We start from the raw sequence: 21,672 nt of genomic DNA, 5'->3' as shown, positions 1-21,672 counted from the left end.
GACAGAGCTCCTATTGCCCCAGGTTTCAGGGAATAAAAATGTAACTGAGGAAACTGGTGGTGCTGGAAGGAGAGAAATTGAACTGTGCTGCCCCTGCCAAATAAACCCAGGACCAGCATCACAGGAATCCCTGCCTGGGACAGATACCTTAGTCATTACACCAAAACAATCAGACTTCAGTGCAAACCAGTTCAACACTTGTTCTCCACACCATTCACCCCAGCTCCTGTTCTGAAGCTCCTTACCTGTTAGCAGCAGTATGAGGAGAATGACCACCTGGACACTGCTGGAGCAGCCCATGCACTGGGGAAGCAGCAGAAACCCTTCTCCAGGGATGATGTAAATCCTCTCTGGTGCAGCTGCAAGCTGTTTGTGATCCACTTGGCTGTGTTCACTTTAAATAGCAAGGAAACTACTTTAACTAAAAGATTAGGCCTTCTGCTCAGTGTTCTGAAGGTTTTATATAGTTTAATCTGCTGAAGCACCATCCCCGATTAAAGTTATCCTATAGCTGACCAGGGAGACTGAGCATATTTCTTGGTTAATTAATACTCTACTGAACTTGTAAAACTTCCCTGAAACATCTGCTCTAATGTGAAAAAAAAAGGACAAAACATTAACTACAGATACAGACTATGGGATCTGTTAATATAAACCTAAATACATGTAATCTCAAATTCCTTCTTCTTTTACTACTTGCAAATCCTTATCTCTAAGTAGATAGACATTTACAGAGATCAAAAATTAGGTAAAAGAATGGCTCTTCCCACCTGGTGCTGGCTTCAGGTTGTTCTGTCAGTATTTTACATCACTTCCTGCTGTATTGCATCATGTAGGTAATTTTAAGCAAATTTGCATTAAGTGGGATAGTGGGTAGACAATACCTCTACAATCAAAGGTAAGAGTATTTTGGTCACTTTTTTTGGAAAATAAGTAGTAGTTCAAGTATTTGACAGCCCACTTATCCATCAAGGCAGGTTTTAAAGATGAGAACAAGCAACAAGTCCCTTTCCAAACATACTCTATGTGAGGCTGCAGGGTAACAAGAGGGCAAGGCAAGCTGTCACAAGTCTGCTTTATGTGACCAAAAAGATTAAGTAGATGTAAAAATGTCAAGTTGTTTGCTTAAGATTATTATTATACTCCAGAGGTCCAAGAGCATTTATGCCTTCAATACTGTGGTCTTAAGTCTTGGCTAGAAAGGCTTTGGGAATCAGCCCTGCCCAGCAGACTATCCCACAGGCTGGCAGGGAAGCAGGCCAGTGGCACAGACTGCCTCCATCTGTGGGGAAATGGCAGAATTAGCACAATAAGCCTAAAATAACAGCTAGTCCTGAAAAAGTATTTCCACCAGAATCAGCTATTTAAATATAAGGATTATTTATTTTGTATCTAAAAATAACTAAACATGTTCTCTCCCTGTTTTGCTATTTCCACAGCAACTGTAAATCAAAAGAAATGCATATAGTTCAATCTGTGAATAATTACAGTTCAACCTGTAACTATGCTGTGTTCAAAATCCTGAAAGGAAAGCTAAAAGATAAGCAAGTGCAAGAAATTCAGTGGCAATTCCAGGTATTTGCCAGCAGGAGCCACAGAATGCAAGGATGTCTTCCAGAACCTTTAAGTAGTCACATTAAAGTAAAAAACTCAAGATTAATGAGTAAAGTTACAAAGTGCAAGACACAAGAGCAGTTCCTACAGATGTGGGCCTGAAGGGCTGCAGCAAATGCCACTGTCCCTGATCCAAAGGCCACACGTTCTTCACAGGAACAGTTCCTGGGGGCATATGGCAGTGAATCTACCTCCTCATTAAGCCACTTCAGTGCCCTCATCTTACTGTGTTTTTAAATTCCTCCTCTAAGGCTGTGCTGGTTTAAACAAGGCAATGAATCTCTTTTGGTCTGTAAGAGATCCTGTGGACTTGCACACAGTTGTCTGTTCCTTTGTTAAAAGTACAGGTTATGTCCTTTCACCTTCAGATACTGAAGTCCTTCATAGGTGTTCTGAAACCCTCTCATTTCTCCCCAACTCACTGCAGCACAGACATGAAAACCAGGCCACATTCTGGTCAGTTTAGTACTCAAGACAGAAGTATTTATCCAAAACTTATATGAATAAAACATGAACACAATTAATGCATAATGAAAGGATCAAAAACCAAACCACCATTAATGAAAATTATTCCAGAAAGTGCACATCTGATTAAACTTATTTTTTTAAAGAACCAATAACCTGTTACTATGGCAGTCTCTACTAAATAAGTACATTTGTGGCAAATGTTTTTTTCTGAAAGTCAAATCATTGAACTGACATGAATCCCTGGCTACGTACCTGAAACCAGCCCCAAATGCTAACAGAGCTCCAAGAAGAATCAGACTCTCTGATACAAAAATTAATTCTTAATTCAACGTCTGGCTTACTAACAGGAAATAAAACAAGGAAAAGATCAAGTTCAAGAACCTGATGGCTTAAAGCGACCCATGGACTTGCTAACTTCAGATATTCATTCCTGTTCTCTATGTAGGATTCTTAGTAAGAACGTTCAAGGTTATAGTTAAGACAAGGGTATATATAGGTAAGGGTCAACAAGGTTAGTAGAAAAAGCACTCAGTTTTATGCACATTATGTGTACATATATGAAACATAGGCATTTTTATAGAAGTAATCACACACATATACATATAAAATCACAACTCGACCCGTATTAATAACTACTCCCCACTCAATATTTACCCCCTGGGGAAAATAGATACAAAATCTAAACCTCAACATAGACCACTGAATCTTTTAAGTTCCACTTTTGCATTTAATTATAAAAAATATTTTCAAATGAACCTGTATTGTAACAACCATGCAAATATGGACAAAGATTTCCCAGTTCTGCCTCCTGTAGAGCAATCTGTGCTGTGAAGTGGTTTATGAAGCAGAAGTGCTTTTGTATCTCTTGGGATTAGTATGGTACAAGGATTTACCCAAATCAGCACATTTAAAACTGGCATTAACACAGACTGCTGCCATGGTGGCAAACACCTTGCAGTGTGGGCAGGGGGCAGAGAGCAGCTCAAAACTGAGTCCAACCACACCAACCAACAGGATCCGTCTGTCATGCCACTCCATCTACAGTCCCTTCTCTGTTTTGAGGATTTGGTGTTGCTTTGCTGGCTTGAATAATACCTATAACTGCTGTCACATCAGCCAGCAGGAAGGCAGAACTGCCCTGCCCCAAGCAGGAACATCCCACTGCCCAGGAGACCATGCTGCTGCCTTCCCAAGGCAGCTGTACTGAAACCACAGCTGGCCCAGGGACAGGGAGAGGGAGCTGATGCCAGGAGGCAGGAGATGCTGGCAGTGGAGATGAGCTCCTCTGTGTCACCCGAAGCAATTGTGTGCTCACATCTTCCATAGGTCACAATGCCCACTCTTTCAAAGTCATTTTAAAGATTTCACAAAAGCTAATACTTCACAGAAAGAACACTGAACAGGCAGCCTAAAAGAGCACAAAAGGGAATAATACCACACATCAAAACACCAAAGGAAGGGTTACATCAATTCCTACAGCTAGGTCAGCTCTAAGCACATGAATCACCTGAAGAAATTTTCCATTTGCAAAATAAAGATCATATTGAGCATGGGAGTCCAGGACGTGGGACACGTAAGAGGTATTTAGGAAAGGCCATGAGCATCACCTCAGAAGCAGCAGCAGTGTCAGAGGAGCCTCCTTCAGCCTTTGCTGCTGTGCAGTAACCCCCACCCTATTAAGAGTGGGAGGTAATTAAACACACAGACAAACCAGGGAACAGCTTTGTTTCAACAACCAAACAACCCTAATTTGTAAGGCTTGACACATAAGACAGAGATGTCTGCATTAGTCAGAATTAGTCAAAAGCACTGGAGATTATCCCATATGAGCATTCCTCAGCATCACCAAAAGCACAGATAAGCACCTCGTATCTTTATGTAAGACCCTCACCTCACCAGTTTTCTCACAGTGCACAGCTTTTTCCATCATTTTTGTGCCACATTCCACATGCACCAAGTTAAACCACCACCATGTTACAGAGCAGGACCCAGACCATATACTCATTTCCCCCTTCACCCAGGAGGACATCAGGAACAGCTCTGTTTACCATTAACTGACAGCAAGGTTCACCTTGTTTTTTCTGTGTCACATAAATTGGATTATTCAGCCCAAAGTAAACATAAATATTTCAAACACACTTGTTGAGTAATTTCAACTTAGTTAATTTGCTGAATAAAATTTGATTTTATTTAAAAAAATCTTATACACTATTATTCACCTAGCCCTAGTTGTGAACAGATTTTCACTTCTGAAAATAAACCACATTCTAGTCAATTCATTCAACACCAAATTAAATTACTAGTACTGGATTTTTTTTTCTTAAAAAAAGTATGTTAAAATTTTACTTTTTATTTTTAAAACCTCTAAAGAAAATGTTGCAGTTTTACAGAAATGTTTCTTTTCAGGTTATGCTTTTTTTTTAAATGCCTGTTATAAATTCAGCTTGTGTAGAGTTGTTTGGTTTTTTTCATAGTTTTTTAATATGTATTATCTGCAGAGACATTGTAACAGTTCCATTTTGTGGATGAACACAAAACTTGTACAGATTTCTCATATTTGGTCTTCAGGTAAATAGTTCCCAAAAGCTGCCTAAATAACCACTCCAAACTGTTCAATCCATCATGAAAATACAGTGTTCCCTTTCATAGTGTGAAAGGAAATATAAATAATGCATCATTATTACAGAAAATGACAAAAATCATATTCAAATTAAGCCAACTATCTAGCTTTCACTCACCTTAATGCATGAGGAAATAAGACATTACGTGAATTAATGACTGAACAGCAGCCTTACCTTTCAATTTAATTTTGAAATGTAAAGTGGAATCTATTACCACAATTAAAGTGAGAAATTACCAATACATTTTAAAATGTTCAACTGCAGAACACACACTTAAAAAAAAATTATAATATGGTAGCCACTGTTAGAAAACCACAACAGCTACTCTGCATGGAGACCCCAAAAGGTCAGTGTATGACATCAAGAGTGTTATGGAGAAACTGGTCAGATTAATTTCTACTGATGGGTGCTTAAGCTTAAAAATATTGAATATACCTCTGACAAGATAATTTTACTCTCTTTTTAAAAGGACTTGTGATAAAGAATTTCATCTTTCTAAATGAAGAACAATCTGTTATCTTAAACATACACAATATTAAGCGAGACTCTTGTTTTACTTTAGACTGGAAAAATATGCCAGGGACAGTCAAAGTCAACACAAAGTAACAAACAGCAAAAGGTAGCAGAAAGAGAAACAGATAAGTGCAGCTCTGGTCAAATTCATAGCAGTTCTTTAAGTCAGTTAACGGCTCATTTACATTGTAATTTCTAATCAGTTACATGCAAGCCCAAAGAAGCATTTGATCACTACACATGGTAATAAAATTTGATTAAATTTATCAGGCAACTGCTAAAATATGAAAATTTGCAGATGTAATAAAGTAGCTTTATCTGAACTTTAACAGGACAGACAAAAGTAAATCATTCCATTGGTTAAAAAAACCCTACATTCAGTTTTTTACCAAACAAAATTTCACATGAAAAGTATTGTGTGATTCCAAAGTTTCCGGAGTAGAAATGGAGTGATTTGAAATGTCAAAGACCCCATTATTTTGCAAAGAAATGAAAATGCACTTCAAAAATTCCTAATTCCACATGTGAACAACAAAATACTGCATATCTACCAACAACTGCATCGGGTAGGTCATTATGAAAGGCTAGCTGCCAAGATGTAGGAAATGGCTCCTTGCCTCTGTTCCCTTTAAGGAATATACAATCGTTTGAAACCAGTTCACACTAAGCGCTGATCATGCTGCCATTACACTGAGATACTCAGTCCTTAAAATAATCTGATAAAGATTTTTTTAAAGCTGCAGCCCTCCCCAACACTGTATTTCTCAGTGTACACAGTTCAGTAGGGGGCAGGGAGGAGCAGGGGTCACAGCCTCTGGAACAAGATAGTTTGCAGTTTGACTTTAAATTACCAAGTTTTAAGGCCACCTGTGTTGGTTTGTTTTTTGTTTTTTTTTTCAGTGCTGAAAGTTGAAGTCTGATCACAGGGCCCCTTTCCCCACTGCGTGAGAACATGTTCCATCATTTTAGGTGTTACATTTTAAGTGTCTCCTTTTGGCACTGTGGAGTTTATTTAAAACAAAACAAAACAAAAAAACAACAACAAAAAAAAGAAAACATCCCTAAAGTTTCTAGTTCTGGCTGCCTTTGTCACTCACTGCCACAGGTGGGGTGTCCACGTTAACAGCTATGACTATGCTCTCTCCATCTTCTGTTTTGATGCGTTTGAGTTCCTGCTGTTCCGCCTGATCCCCGTTCTGACGCTTTGTGGGGAGTGATGCTGAGGCTGATGCATGGGTTGCTAACATGTGCAGAGGACTTGCAGCAGCTGGAGAGAGACAAGAGGAAACTTCAGCACTCTAATCCTTGTCAAAACAACATGGAAAACAAACTGAATTTTCACCCTAATGCTGAATTCCTTAGTGGGGTATTAGCAATCCCAGCTGAGACTCAGGTCCAGCTGTAGGGGCTTTACAAATCTGAAGGGTGTTCTCCCAAATCACATTCATACAGATGTGGACTAAGGTGGGAGGATGGAGAAGTATCTCCATTTTGTCACAGAGAAGGATTAAAGGACTGAAAGCCAATCTGCACTAATTTGTGACAGAACAAATTTGAAATTGCCTCTCAGTAGGGTCTGTCCATACCTCTGGATCCCTGCAGAATGCATGATGTGGCTGGGAAGGAGAGCACCACCACATCCTACTCCTCTGGGGGCAGGAGGTTCTTAATCCACAAAACTCACAGAGCTGTGAGATGGACATGATTCAAGCAGAGATTACTCTCTGATAGACTATGAGCCATGTACCCACAACACAAGGAAAAAGCAGTGCTTTGACAAGCAGTAGTGCTAAGAAATGACACGTTTGATTAAAATCAAGTGCACAACTGAATTAGATCAAAAGAAGGGTATATAGTTCAATCATCCTGTGCAAGATTTTACTCCCATTCCATGGAAAAGAGAGTAAAAGTCACTCTTAATGGGCAAGTACAATCCTTTAAACCTTGTGAGACATCCAAAGGTTCCTTCCTTCTATGTGCTAGTGGTCAGTTTCTCAGTATCAATGGTGACATTATTAAACCAAGTATTCAGATGTCTTCTCAAATAATGCAAAATATGAATTACACAATTACTTGTTCATTGCATTTCATTAAAAAATATCTAAACATTATCAATCCACCTGTCTTTTTCACACACGAGTTCCCTTTCTTCAGCACTACACTATGCTGAAAACATGTTGAAACCAGTTGAATCTTCAGAGCCCAGGAAAAAGAAAAAAATAACTATTTCTTACTTTAAAAAATAACTTTCCAGTATATTTTACACAACTCTCAGCTCAATTCATAAATCCCCTCTGACAAAAAAAAAGTGGATAAGAAGTCTGACAGTGATTACTTTTGCTTTACTTAAGCTGAAAATGAAGTGGAAGCAGAGAGAACATTGACCTCTAAATATCAGTGATGGGAGAATAAGGAAACAAAGCCATTCACTCCATAAGAAAGACTTAGAAGCAGAAATGCAGGTAGTAATATGAGAGCCAAAAACTATTTCTGTAAACATTTTACAACATAAAAGCTCCTTTCGTATGACTGCATCTCAAAGTGAAACTGTTAGAACAAGCTGCATGCACCTACAAACCACACCAAAACTGACCATTCTGTGAACAAGTGTGGATATATGAAAATTATGGAAAAGTACTGCTACCTGCTCAGACATAAAGGTGAGGGGAAAGGTGGTATCCAGACAAGAGGAATCTCAAAATCTTACAGAATTTTTGTCGGTTTTAGTACAGGTTCAAGAAAAACAGAGAAGGAACAGTTCAAAAAGCCAAGCCACACACAAGTTCTGCCTTGTTTTTCTGTTGGTTGGTTCTTGACGAAACATCTGTGGAGTGCCATTTTAATGGTACTGCTTTATAGGCACTTCTTTTAAAACTTGTTTTTATTCTGGGTTTAATAAAGAGAGAGGATGGATTGTCACCACTAACTATATCCCTATAATGACCACAAAGAGAATAAACAGCTGGTCAGGCAATGATCAGTGAAGAGAAACACTGGTTCTTACCAACAGAGAGGGAAGAACCCCTTTGCAAGGCTGTTACCCGATTTTTCAGTAGGACTTTGTTTCCAGTACAATGCAGAAACACAGGAGAACAGAATTCAAAACTTCAGCAGATACAAAGCATCAGACTAAGCTGAGCCCATACTTACCAGCATTGCCCTGTCCTTGTATGGCAGTGGTGATGGGTACTATGTGCGTTCCATTCTGTGTTACAGTTTTTATTGGTAGCTGGTGTTGACCTAGAGGTGCCTGTTGCACTATAGTAACTGTCTGTAAGGGGGTGGTCTGAGATGTTTGAATGATACGACTAGCAGCTCCTATTGCAGCATGACTAATAGCAGGTATAGGTTCCACTTTAACTGAAAAAAAAAGAAGATACAAAACTGTTAAAACTAAGAAATTGTTAAAAAAATATTTGTTTTCAATCAACCTTCAGTGAGAAAGTATACTGGTTTATTACTAGTTCAAACATGTCTGAGAATCTGTGATGCACAATCTCCAGTTTTAGTCAAACATTTCAAGCTTTCATCTAGAAGTAAGTTTCAAATAATACCTTATGTATAAAGAGACAGCAAAATAATCACACAGGTTCTCACCTTTTACTTCCTTGTGGTCTCCATTCTCTTGAGGTTCTACCTTGGGCTGGGTAACCATCGCAGCTTGCGTGACTACTGCCTGTCCAGCTACAGTGTAAGTGTTTGCTGGTGCTAATCCAGTCACATTTGTGACAGATACAGCTGGTATCTGGTGGACAACGTGCACTGTCTGAACTACAGGCTGCTGGGAGGTCGATGTTGTCACAGGAGTTGCAACAGTGTAGGTGACGGGTTTGATAGTTTGTGGTAGCTGCCGTTGTACAGTAATTAAAACTGGTTGGCTAGATAGAGGTGATCCTACCAAGAAAGAGACAGAAATGAGACTGCCAATTTTAACTATTTCTTTTAAACCAATCATGCTTTTAAACTTAACACTAAAGCCTCAGAGGATTAATGACCTCCTTCACTAATGCCTGAATGACCCAAAAGATAAAACTGGACATTGAATATTATGCCATGTGGCTATTCAAAGCCACAGACGCAAGGTATGTGCTGTATTAGCTCAGTAAAACCCATACATCATTTGAGCCCCCTGCCCCATCTTCCCCCAGATGCAGCTATACTACCAAAGACATGTTTCACACCCAAGTAGTAGAACTCCTTTCCATATACTGAAACACATCTGTGCTTCACGTGTTGCATGGAGCTGGCAAAGCTCCCAGTTTGGTGCCTCTGCTTAGGATCACACTTGCCTCTGCCACAGAAGGGTCACTGGCCTTGTTGTTTTTTTTAGTTCTCTCTTTAATCATTCATTTCTTTTTATCCACACCTTTGAAAGGATGACATGACCACAGATGCATGCAAGACACTTACTTATTTCTGTAACCCCTATGACCTTAGGTTTTTAGTTTGTTTTGGATTTTTTTTCCTTAACCAGAAAGAACAGGTTTTGAAAGGAAATGACAACTGCTACAAGACAGCACAGCCCTATAAAGGGCAGAAGCACAATCACTGCTTAGTAACTTAGGGAGCTGGCACATTCCCTATGTATGCAAACAGGATTTATCTGGCACGTGTTTATCAAAAATTTGCTCTAAATGTTAAGAGACAAAACATTTACTTTTTTATAGTGTATCTGTGAAGTCTTGGTACTATCTACACGTTAGCCCTTTCCCACCCCCAAGTGCTTATCACAGGGCTCCTCACCTGGGGCACTCTGTGCAAATCGTGCTTCTTGTATTACCGCTAGTTTTGGCTGGATAGCACTGGGCTCAGGTTCCACTGGGACTGGAGATCCTTCCCTGGACAAACTCTCGGGGGTCTGCACTCCACTGGAGTGTGCAGACAACACTCCAGAGTGATTAGGAGAAGCTGGGGCACTTCTGTATTTAAAAATGAAAGCAGCACCTTATGTGTTTTAACTTCTGAACTGTGCAAGACAGTGACCTTCCTCTAAGAGATTGTAACAGGCACTGCCACAGGAGGGCACCTCTGCCTTCTGGCAAGTACAGTTACAACCCCAAAGCAGTTCTGATGATCTTTTATAAAGCTTCTGTTCAACAAGGACAGAATTTAAAAGCAAACTTCAGGTACAGTTAATGGAGAAGTGGTGGCTGGATGCCTTCTTAGAGAGACTCTGTAAACAATCTGTGAAACTTGAACGTTTCTTCTGGTGGAGAAGAATGATGAGCAAATCTCAGTCTACAAGGTGACAAAAGATCTGCACCAGCAGAAAGGCAGAGGGAGTAATTTAAACCCATGTATTTCCCCATCATCACTTCTGCTTGAACATTATAAAACTAAATACATAATTGTAACCTCTACGTTCAATAAAATGGTAGCCACTTCTTATAATAATTTTCTTTGCAAACAGTTTTGAAATGCAGCAGATGGTAGTTAGAAATTAAAATTGTAGTTCTTTAAAAAAAAACAAAAAAACAAATAAAAAACAAAACCCAAAATAAAAGATACAGCAAGGCTTGCTTACATTAACAATCTGACAGTTATGCAAACTGAGTCAGTTCTTTAACACTAAAAACAAGCAATAAAAACAAGCCTGGTTTATGGGGCAGCCTCCTGGAAAATGATACAGAATTCAAATACTGAGTCTGGGTGAAATTAAATTACTACACTTGTGACTGTATCCAAAACTATCAAGTCTGTATCAGCCTGAAGATTAAACAACAGCCATAGTCTTTTTGTTCATCTGTTTTTCCTTACCTAGAAGAGAGTGGTCCCAGAGGGGTTCTAAAGCAAGGTACTCCCCTAGGCCGCCTTTTCCTAAAAGCCTGCTCTATTAATTTGCTTTCAGAGGCAGGGTCTATCCTCCAGAATGAGCCTTTGCCTGGTTCTTCCTGGGAACGTGGTACTTTGATGAAATAACGATTCAGAGAGAGATTGTGGCGTATTGAATTCTATGGAACATAAAAAAATATGTAGAATTCATATAACTTTTCCAAGTCAGAATGTGGCCTACTGCAGCAGTTCGTACTACAGGAGACTCGGGGTTCAGCTCTTTCATTCCTTAAATCAACAGAACTCAGAGCACTACAAAGGCAGTGCCAGAAACCTGAAAGGACTCTTGCATTTTTCAACACTTTCCCAACAGTTAAAAAACAAGTATGCTAATGAGGCAACAACAGGAATTCCATTTAACTCTCTAATGAGAAACATGGTGATTGCAACAAACTTTTAGAACACTACAAATACTTGAGCATAATGCAGTGTGGAAAAAAAAAATATGAAAAATTGTCAGTCTTCATCCACCACCCTTCCCCAGGTGTCAACGAAAATGTCAGTTCATCCCAGGAGGGCCAGTAAAACACAGCATACACTGATTCCAATCACGTATGATATTCCTGCTACTGTTCCACAACACAGAAAGAAAAGATTAAATTACACAAGTTCCAAATGCAGCTAGATTGTTGGGAGTTAACCCACAGACCAGTTTGTCTCAATAAAGGAGCCAAGGATTTAGTGTGCCTGCAAAAACAGCAATGACTGTAGGCCCTAAAACAGCTCTTCAGGAGATCATCACTGCACTCCTGTTTGCACATTACTTTATCCTCACTTTACTGTAAAACACAACTGTTCCATCAGAGAGCTGCAGGGAACTACTAACACCCTGAAGAGTCTATATCTATGCTTGCCTTTGCATACTTTATTTTTTTAAGATATATAAACCTCAAATCTCTCTAAGTATTATCACTGAACAAAAAGGAAATAAAGGTAAGCATATATACTGAAATACTTCTAGGAAAATAGGGGGGAAAAATGAGAAAATGCTTTACACTAACAAAGCCTCCTGAAAGAAATCTGCAAAAGCAAATACAAATCTTGCTCAAATGTCTGATTTCATGACCCTGGTGGCGAGTTTGGAAAATTTAAAGCAACGATAACCATGAATGGTTTCTTAAATACAAGCTGATGAAGCCAGAAATGGTTTTCCCTGCCAACAATTTAATCAGAACTAAAAAGATGCCAAGACCATGTTTATAAGTTGTATTTATTTCTCCATATGCTAGAATAAAAGAGCAGATCCAAAAGTATCTGCTAAAATAAGTTCACGAAGTAATCAAATCCTCAACAGTATGAAAACTTTATATAAAAAATTATATAAATCCCTCAATACTACTTAAGATATAGGATTTGGATATTATACACAAGAACGTACTCTAAATATTTAGTAATATGAGTATATATAGCCTCAAATATTATTTAAAACATCTATTGTGTAAGTCACCCTAGCTGTAACCTAACACCTGATGGATGAAAGCTGGCAGAGATCTTCCTCCCAGGAGGCACACCTGTTAGTGCAAGAGCAGTGCTTTATATGACTACTGACTGAACAGCAGCTGATTTTCAGCTTTTCCAGTTGCTTTTATGAGTAATTAATTATTCCAGAACATACTACGTCTGCTGCATCTATCACCTTGGTTTTCTGAATTATTATAAATCTAAATACACACACTGTTCTAAAGCTGAGTTCTTCAGCTCATTACAACCTATGCACATGTATGGTTTCATCATGTGTACATGAAGAAGCATTACACACACTGATATTCAAGGTATTTCAGGATAGGAAGCAAAATGCACACCAACATTTTATAAACATAATCTTGTTGCTAAAACAGATCCGTTAGTAGGACTGCAGCCAGGATTCTGCATTGCTTGTGTGTGAAAGGGAAACAAAAGAGACTTCCTAGCCACAACGACAGCTAAGTCCTTTACTGACCAAACCATTAGCAAAAGGCTAGGAATGGTTACACCCCCCACAAACCCTGGAACTCTTGTAAGAGTGCTTCCACTTTCACCCAGGCCTTATGACAAGATTAATTTAAGATTAATATCTAAAAATCTATTCCTCCACTGAGGAGGCATGTACTCTTCAGTCTTTCACTTGTACCAGGAGTATTAACACTTTCTCACTTGTCCCCTCCCCCAGCCTCTCCAAATTTTACTTCCCTGAAAATAACTTCAGATCATGTCTCTGCTGCAGAGCATGTCTGTTCTGAAACTGATATTCCATGATGGACTGAATGCTACATGGGCAAACTGACCAGTCCTGCTCATTGTGCTCTTCTGTCCTTTGCTTGAAACTAAAAACAGCAGCAAAGGCACTGACTGAAGCTCTGTGTGTATCTGGAAAGACTATGGCAGACTGATTCATACTAGTTAGTCATCCTGGCAAATGCTGAGGTTGTTCTCTTTAAAATGAAAAGAAAGCAAAAATAAATTCAACAGAATTGAAAGATTTGATCTAACTCAGTACAGGAATGATTAAGCTCACAGATTATGCTGCTCAAATAAAAAAGGGCACATAACAGTGCAAGATAAAGACAACAATCACTTGAGCCTTCACTGTACTGCATGATCAAGATCACTGTTATCAAATAAAATTGAACTTGTAACCCTTGGTATCTTAAATATATCTCAAGTTAGCATTACAGATGTTTACACGATTACGTTACAGAACACAATTACATTACTAGATAGCATGCATTTATTTCAATCCATAGTGCCAACTGCATTTTTCTTCCTAAAAGCCTGTGCACAGTCCCCCTAGAAGTTTAGGGGATACCACTCCATGAATAAAGCAACGTTTCAAATAAAGAATCACATAAATTGCCCAATTTGTTGGAGAACTCAGAATCAAGAAAAAGACAACACACTAATTTCACGAATTCTATTTAGGAAGGGTTGTTAGGCTCACCAATTGACTTCTTATGACCATTCAGAGCTGCCAGTATTACTCACAAATAAAATAAAATATTCCAGAAACCAAATTTACCTGCCAGCCCTTGTCTGCTGTCCTGTAGTATGGATAATTTTTAGTTATGTGCGTATAAATTCCATTTAGTGTAAGCTGCTTATCAGGTGCCATTGTAATTGCTTGTACTATTAACTGTGCATAGGAGTAAGGTGGCTTAGAGTCATCCTGTACAGGAACAAAAAAAGGCTGCATCAATAAACTTTAAAGATATACACATTACTTTTTAAATCAAAAGCTACAGAACACAATAAGATATACTAAAGGCATTTTTTGACAACCAAAATCATGAGGCAGAAAGAAACTAAGGAAATTTTTCTCTTTGGATTAGCACATGTTAAGATAACAGTAATATGGAGAAACATACAACAGTAAATAGTGTTCAATAGGTTTTAAACAGATACATATGAAAACACATACAGACCCTCTCCCATAGGGAAGAGGGGTAAACAGATACATAAATCTCTCATCTAATCACAAAAAACTACAGACAGCTTTTCAAGTCTGTAATGTTAAATTATGACTTAGTACATATATTTAGCAAACAAAAATTCAGAAATCTTACATTCACTTCAGATGCAATTTATGGGATTGATTTCAAACAATGTTTACCTTTGGGCTATCTCCACCCGATGCTTCCTTGTCATTTTCTGACTGGGAATTATCAGCCATTAGATGTAGGTCAGATGGTATTACACGACTCATTTTGTACCCTGAAGAGCCTGCACCACGGGGGCTAGATGGGCAGGAATTTGCAGCACTGTAGAGCATAAAAAGAAGATCCTACTATTTTGTTATACAGTATATCACCACATTATGTCTAATCAAAAAGTTCTTATTACAGAAAAGCCAGAGCTTCCAGACCACAATTAAGGGTCTGTAAGTATTTCCATTACAAACTCCACCTTCCAGTCCTTTCTAAACTCATCCATAGGAATTAAAATCACTGCAGGAAGAAACCTGTCAAATGAAGCTCAGGCTTTTCTCCTCAAAGGAAAAAGGATTAAATGATTTATTAGGTTGTAAAGAGTATTTGTGCAAGATTTGCCAACAGAAAAGTTCACTTTAACTACATAAGCAAGCACAAATTTTAAGACACTCATCTGAAACAAGAAAGACATCTTGTATGAAATTCCTATTATATGTTTGTACTAAGTCTGCTAAAAAAGATAATTTCTCCTGTACAGTATTTTTGCACATTTGAGAAAATATTATAGTGAGCAGTGAGAAAAAGAAGTTCTAATTCTCATTTAAATCTAAAACAACACTACTTTCAGTGTTTACAGGTACATGCACACACACACACATATATATATATGTAAAAAACTAGCAAATTTCTCTACAAATGGGATGCATCAGCACTGACTCATCTAATATAATTCAGTATTACTCTGACAGAGCAGATCCACTGTTACAAAGCAAAAGACAGTGCCAAACAAATGGAAGAAGTGCCTCTTGACACCTCCTGCTTTGCTATCCATCACAGCCAAAGATAATTGTATATATTCCACTACATCTTTCTAACACTTTTCCCCTTCCACAGGAACCATGGCTGCACAGAGCTGGTTTCCTTCTACCACCACTTCCACTTGGCACACAGGCAAAGGACAGTCAGGGGTGATATCTGTCCCTTTTCCCCAAAAAAATTTTGAGGCATTTCTCTACAAGGATGCATACTTTCCAGCAATCCTCAGAAATTCCAAAAGAGTGAACTGAAAATTAGAATGAGAAAGCCTGCTGTGTCCCAGAACCAGCTTGTCTCCAAAGACAATGTTTAACTGAACTTGATTGAATCTATGATTCAAAACACTGCGTAACAAATAAGGCAAGAAAATTTTAGATGTATACAGTAAAGCTTTACACATCTGTAAAACAAATCACACAAGCCAAATTTATATTTCTCAAGTTATGTCTGCCTGGCTTCTCAAGTTTCTTGCTACCTCCCTTTTTCTATACAGCAACATGGCAAGCACTTTAGGTTAGGTAATATATATACAAAAGTATTCTTCAAGTGTCACATTGCAAGAAATCCACAAAAAATTTGCTACTAGTGATATACTATACCAGGGAGATGGGATTTTTTTTTTTATGTGTTGCATGGAAGAATCCTTGATTTGAGCCAAAACATGTAACTAATTTATTTTTTTAATATAGGTCACTGCTGTTCTATGTTTTCACATATCAACTGACAACATCCCTCTACTGTGCATATATTGACAAAGCGACACACATGTTATAATCAAAGCAAATTTACAAGTCTTCTATAAAACAGGATGATATGAAGAGAAAACTGTCAAGCTGTGCTCTCAAAATAGACTCAGAACTGCCATTTTTTTTTCCTTTTTGTCATATACTATTCAACAGGTGCATTCAAGCCCTGAAGAGAATTACAAAATTCATAGTGAGGCAAAGACTGTGATGATGTATGTGGTATTATCTGAAATATTTATGAGCTGTTCTGTCATTCCTTGAGCTAGATATGTTTTCCCTGAATTTTAATACGAAAGCAAACCTGTTATACAGTCAAGTCTAGACCTCTCTTCTCTCTTACTTCCACCATTTATATAGATCTCATTAAACACTACACTATTGAGATCAAGATCTTGGCAAGAATGAAAGAAGTCAAGCCTTACTTTCAAATGTCATTAACAACATCTGCATTTTTAACAATCAGACATTAACAGTCCTTCACCCAAGTGAAGATACAAGGAGCAAGAAGGGAAGAAAAAACTTTCAAAAGCATGTGTGTGGCTTTCAAACTCAACTTCCAGTGCCTTTAAATGAAATTTCTGCTCCTGAGCTTTCTATGTATTTTTAACATTGAATCTAAACTTATTTTACCAGTTTGTGAGGACATCTGAGTTTGGTCCCAAATAACAAGTTGGACTTGTTACTTGACTACAATTACCAAATTAAGCAGAACAAGTACAAAACCCAAATTAATCTCCCCTGCAGAACACTTCTCTACACTACATTTTTAAGCAAATGTCTGTTTACTTCCAGCAATGACTAATTAATAACACATCTTCCTGAGTAAGAGATCAGTCTGTTTTCCATACTCATGGCAAACAAAAAACATATTTCTGATGATCAATTTCAGAGGGACAGTTACTATCAGAATGTATACAAATGATGTACTTTAGATTTTTCTCATTTAAAGTGTTGCCATAGGCATGCAAGAGTAAAAAGAAATATAATATGAAATGCAAGGAAAATACATGCTCCTTTGCTGTTCTAAGAATGCCAGGCTCCTGAGAAAACTTATACATTTAACATGTTGAATTTGAATAGTAAAGGCTGTTTAAGCAGAATGGTGGTTTTCTCCAAGGCAGACAACACTGAGCTTCAACATTTAACACAAAAGCAAGAGTTAAAATTAATTAGGAAGTTGTCTCAAGCCTGTAACTATACATTGCCCTATATATCCAATCTTCAAGATTTAAATACCTGATAGTTCCTGTGGGAGAAGGGAGAGGGCTGATCAGGTGAGCCATGTTGTCTGGAATGTTTATTGTTAAGGGAGAGATCTGGGGTTGCACAGGTTTCACTGGGGACTCTGGGGCCTCCTGTTTTTCTCTCTTTTCGTTGGACAGAGCTGTGAACGTTATCTTGATGTTTGTGCTGGGAAACCTGAAAGTACAGCTGGAAAGGAAAAAAACAAATATGTAAGCCCGTTGTTTACAGAATTTAAGATTTTCTGCATAACTTTTACATAGTGCCTAACCTTATTTTAAAACAAAAAGGTACAGTATTTTATGTAATTGCCTGTAAACAGCTGAATTTCACAAATCATGCAGGAAGATCAATGTAACCAGAAAAAGATCCTCAGCTTTAAAATGCCAAGAGAAATATAAGCAGATGTAATTCTTTGCAATAAAGGCAGTTTGTGTCTCTAAACTTCTTGAAGTTCATCCTGATTTTGCAGCTATCCCTAAAAGAACTACCATCTTGAAGACAAAAGGATATTATTTTACAATGCTAAAGAGCTTCAGCACATGAATAGGTTCATGATACCAAAATCAGCCAGGAGCATAAATTTTGGGCAATCAGTTTCACTGACTGGTCTAACTAAAAGATGGTTACTTTTATCTTGAAATACTTATGAAACACACGTAAGTCCTAATTCTGATTATCTACAGAGTATATTGCTGTTATAGTGCTATATTCAAGTACCTTTTCAGAGCTTCATTTGAGACACTTTCAATAAACTGCCAATTCCTGAATATTACTGAAAACTGCATGCCCAAGTTGAAAGACTAATGATAAATAAGCAACATGCAATTGCTTAAAACATTAAAAACCGAAATACAATGAATTCACCTTGGAGTATTTCCCTTTCTGCATCTTTGTATATAGCATTTAGAAGTCAACTTAAATAAACAGAACAGGGGTTATTATAACTTACAGTAAATAAACAGATTGAGTAAACAAGAAACATAATTTTCTCTCAACAAAACCATCTATAAAAATAGAGTTCAAATAGCTTTACTGTCTCTCTTCTTTCTTAAGCTGCTAGACTACACTCTGCACTAAAGCCACAGTTATATTTACACACCTCTTCCAAAGGACTTTGCAATGACACAATGCCCAGAAACAAACCTCAGAAAATGTAAAGTGAGTCTAGGTAGATCTAGTTTTATAAAGAAAGGAAACAACAGCATGCTGGAACAGGACTAACAAATTTAGCTACAAATGCAAGATACAGACCATAAGCAAAATGTAATCATTTCTCTGGAAAAATACATTAAACATAAAAGTGATGTAAGAACTGGAAGGAATACTCAGCTGTGGACTAGCCTTTACAACACTCATGTCTTTTCCATTTTATTTCTTAAATTTATTTTAAGAATATTTATAGAACAAAGACAGCATTTGATCTTTCACTACCTTTCTTACCACATGCACCATCATAGTGATTATTTTTTTCCTACAATATACACCCAAGAATCAGAAGAAAGAGAAAGAATCCACAATGAACTTCCTTTTCTCTCAGTCTTACTTCTCAGCATGGACCACGTCCGAATTTAACAGACGACCTATTTCTGAAATATGCTCAATGTACTAAATTAGGAACAGAATCTATGCCAAAAACCTGCACATGTATTTCAGCATGAAAGTTAAATGGACCAATTTCTGGTGTTTGTTGATTTGTTTTTTAATATCTTCAGTAACAATGCATTTCTTTGCTTCTTCCAGTAGAAAAGATTTTTTTCCTGTATTGCTTGAAGACAACTGGAATTATTTTTGCTAATAAAACTATTTTCTAAACATTACAGTAAACCAACAGTAATGACAACACTACTCCTCAAGAGTAAGCAGAGTGTAGCCAAAGACATTGTACTTGCTAAAAATGAAATAAAAATCCCTGTGCGAAAGTGAACATCTGTTTGACATAGACAACTTTAAATTTTAGTCACCTGTTCTGTATATTTTATGACACTATTCCAGATCTGTACTGTGCCATCTAACTTTATGCTTTTCAGAGCAAACTTATTTCAACTTAAGAAAAATGAAGGAATAGGGCTTTAGATGCTCATTCACATTTTATATTTCTTATTGACTAATTAAAAAAAAACCAAAACAAAACAGTACATTATAATGAGCAACCAATGTTCTACAGTGCTGGGTTAGGGTAAGGATGGAGAGGAGGTAGATCTTCCCAGCTCAGACACAAGTACCAGAAGCATGGAAATACATGAAATGTATACTTGACAGTTCCTCCAACATTCCACCTAAGTTTGCCTATTAAAATGTCTCCCTCCTTACACTATTGCACTACCTGAAGGCATTATCTGCCCCCTAGGCATCTTTTGCAAAAAAGGTAACTGCAGCTGACTCAGGTAAGACTAAAGCACAGATTTCTAAATATAGTGGAGAAATGGTATTCTAAGATGTTACTCAGTTTGGAAAACAAATAAACAAAAGAACACAAACAAGCAAAAAGAAAAAAAACCAAACACCACAAAACAAAACTCAAAACCAGGAGCTTTGACTAATTAAAAGTACTGTATAGGTTATAAATGTACCAAATAAACTCCCAGTCAGTAACACCTGAAAGTGTTAGTGTTGCAGTTTACAACAATTCACATGCCTAGCTTGAAGGGCTGGCATCATTAAGGAAGACACAATATACTTACAAATCACTGTCTGGTTAGAACATGCAAACATCTGATTATTATCAAAAGACCACAGCTGTCAATTTGTAAACAGAGTTTTTCTAATAGAAGCATATTTTTGATAGCTGGAATTCAGCCAAAAAAAGCAGAATAAAGAGTGTATATTACACAGCATATTTTCTGAATAAATTGCATTAACACAACTGTATTACATTTATTTCCGAACCCAAAGGAACATGTTCTAATTGATCCAAATCAAGTTTCTTTTGGTATATTCTTTAGTTAGGCAATGGAAGAAGCAAAAAACAGTATATACAGAAGGAGAGGCCTTATCATTTAGTCTACAGCAAGCTGAATTTGACTTTTACTGTTTATTTATTACTATTATTACTTTTTTTTTATTATTATTATTTTTATTATTACTTTTTTATTATTACTTTTTTTTATTACTATTATTACTTATTATTACTATTATTACTATTTACTATTTATTTATTATTTATAATAGTAAATAGTTTTATAATGTGCTAGCACAGGGCAGTTGCTGCAGAAGAAACTCACCTATACAGCCCACTTTAGAAAACAAAAAAACCAGGAAAGAATAAAGAGTAGTTTTGCAATCTGTCACTCTATACCTCATCTATTCCACTAACTCCTGTTCTTCCTTTATCAGGTGCTGTCAGTTGGAGTAGGAAATCAAACAGAGCTACCAAGACTGATCCAACAGATTCCCAAACCAAAATGTTTACAGAATACCCATACTGAAACAGAGGATGAGAAGTCTCTTTGGTATCTGAGTTATAAAAATCAATAGCAATATTTACCTTATGTGCCAGCATCCTATTTTATGTATTTTTAAAAACTATTCACAGTATCCACATACATGTGGATATCCACAATATCTGCATACATGTTCATTATGATGAGCAGCTGCCCTTTGCTTTCTATGGAGCATCACAGAGGACAGTGTGCACAGCAGGAAACTGCAGCAGAGGTGTCACAGCTAAAACACAACTCGTGATCCTCATTATTCTTTCTTAAAGGTTCATTCTAGGTCAACTATTAGAAAACAGAAAAGAAGTATCAAATAATTTCAAACTGTTCCCCAGAAAACTCCCTATCTCAACAGCCAGCATCTCCAGATTTTATGTTCCAGTAGATTTTAGGGGTTTGGCACAACTAACCCCCAAAGTCATGGTAGCTACACCTGTACAATTTAATTCTTTTACTCTGACTATGACACTGAACACCAGCCAAAGGCAATCTCGTATCTTAAAATCTAAAAGACTAGCAATGTCAGAGTTTTCAAACTCCTGTTGATTTACTGAGAGTCAATGAAAGCTTCAACATTTTACAACAAAAAGCTAAGATCCATAAAAAAGAACTCAGCTTCTGGGTGCTCGTTTTTGTTGATTTTTTATTTCAAGTAACTTAAACACAAGCATAGGCAACCATGTAACTCACCTCAAAGAGAAACGAAGTGATTTACAACACGTGTACCATAAACAAACCTCTTCCAACTTGTGTTTCCTCT

General features: G+C 37.3%; 1 protein-coding gene across 1 annotated transcript in view; it reads right to left on the bottom strand.

Annotated features, from left to right (window-relative positions):
* Positions 1–5,238: 5,238 nt before the first annotated feature.
* The window catches only part of FOXK2 (forkhead box K2), a 43,293-nt gene continuing 26,859 nt past the window's right edge, over positions 5,239–21,672 (bottom strand). The window contains exons 2-9 of the mRNA XM_030461618.1: positions 17,470–17,664; positions 14,635–14,782; positions 14,044–14,190; positions 10,974–11,167; positions 9,960–10,135; positions 8,814–9,110; positions 8,367–8,576; positions 5,239–6,483 (exon numbers count right to left, since the gene is read on the bottom strand). Of these exons, the coding sequence (XP_030317478.1) occupies positions 6,287–6,483; positions 8,367–8,576; positions 8,814–9,110; positions 9,960–10,135; positions 10,974–11,167; positions 14,044–14,190; positions 14,635–14,782; positions 17,470–17,664 (1,564 nt within the window). The 3' untranslated portion in view covers positions 5,239–6,286. The remainder of the gene's footprint in view (positions 6,484–8,366; positions 8,577–8,813; positions 9,111–9,959; positions 10,136–10,973; positions 11,168–14,043; positions 14,191–14,634; positions 14,783–17,469; positions 17,665–21,672) is intronic.

Source organism: Calypte anna, chromosome 18 (genome assembly GCF_003957555.1).
Source record: "Calypte anna isolate BGI_N300 chromosome 18, bCalAnn1_v1.p, whole genome shotgun sequence".
Taxonomy (NCBI): domain Eukaryota; kingdom Metazoa; phylum Chordata; class Aves; order Apodiformes; family Trochilidae; genus Calypte; species Calypte anna.
Note: the sequence above shows the minus strand (reverse complement) of the source record. Positions and strands in the feature narration are given on the sequence as shown.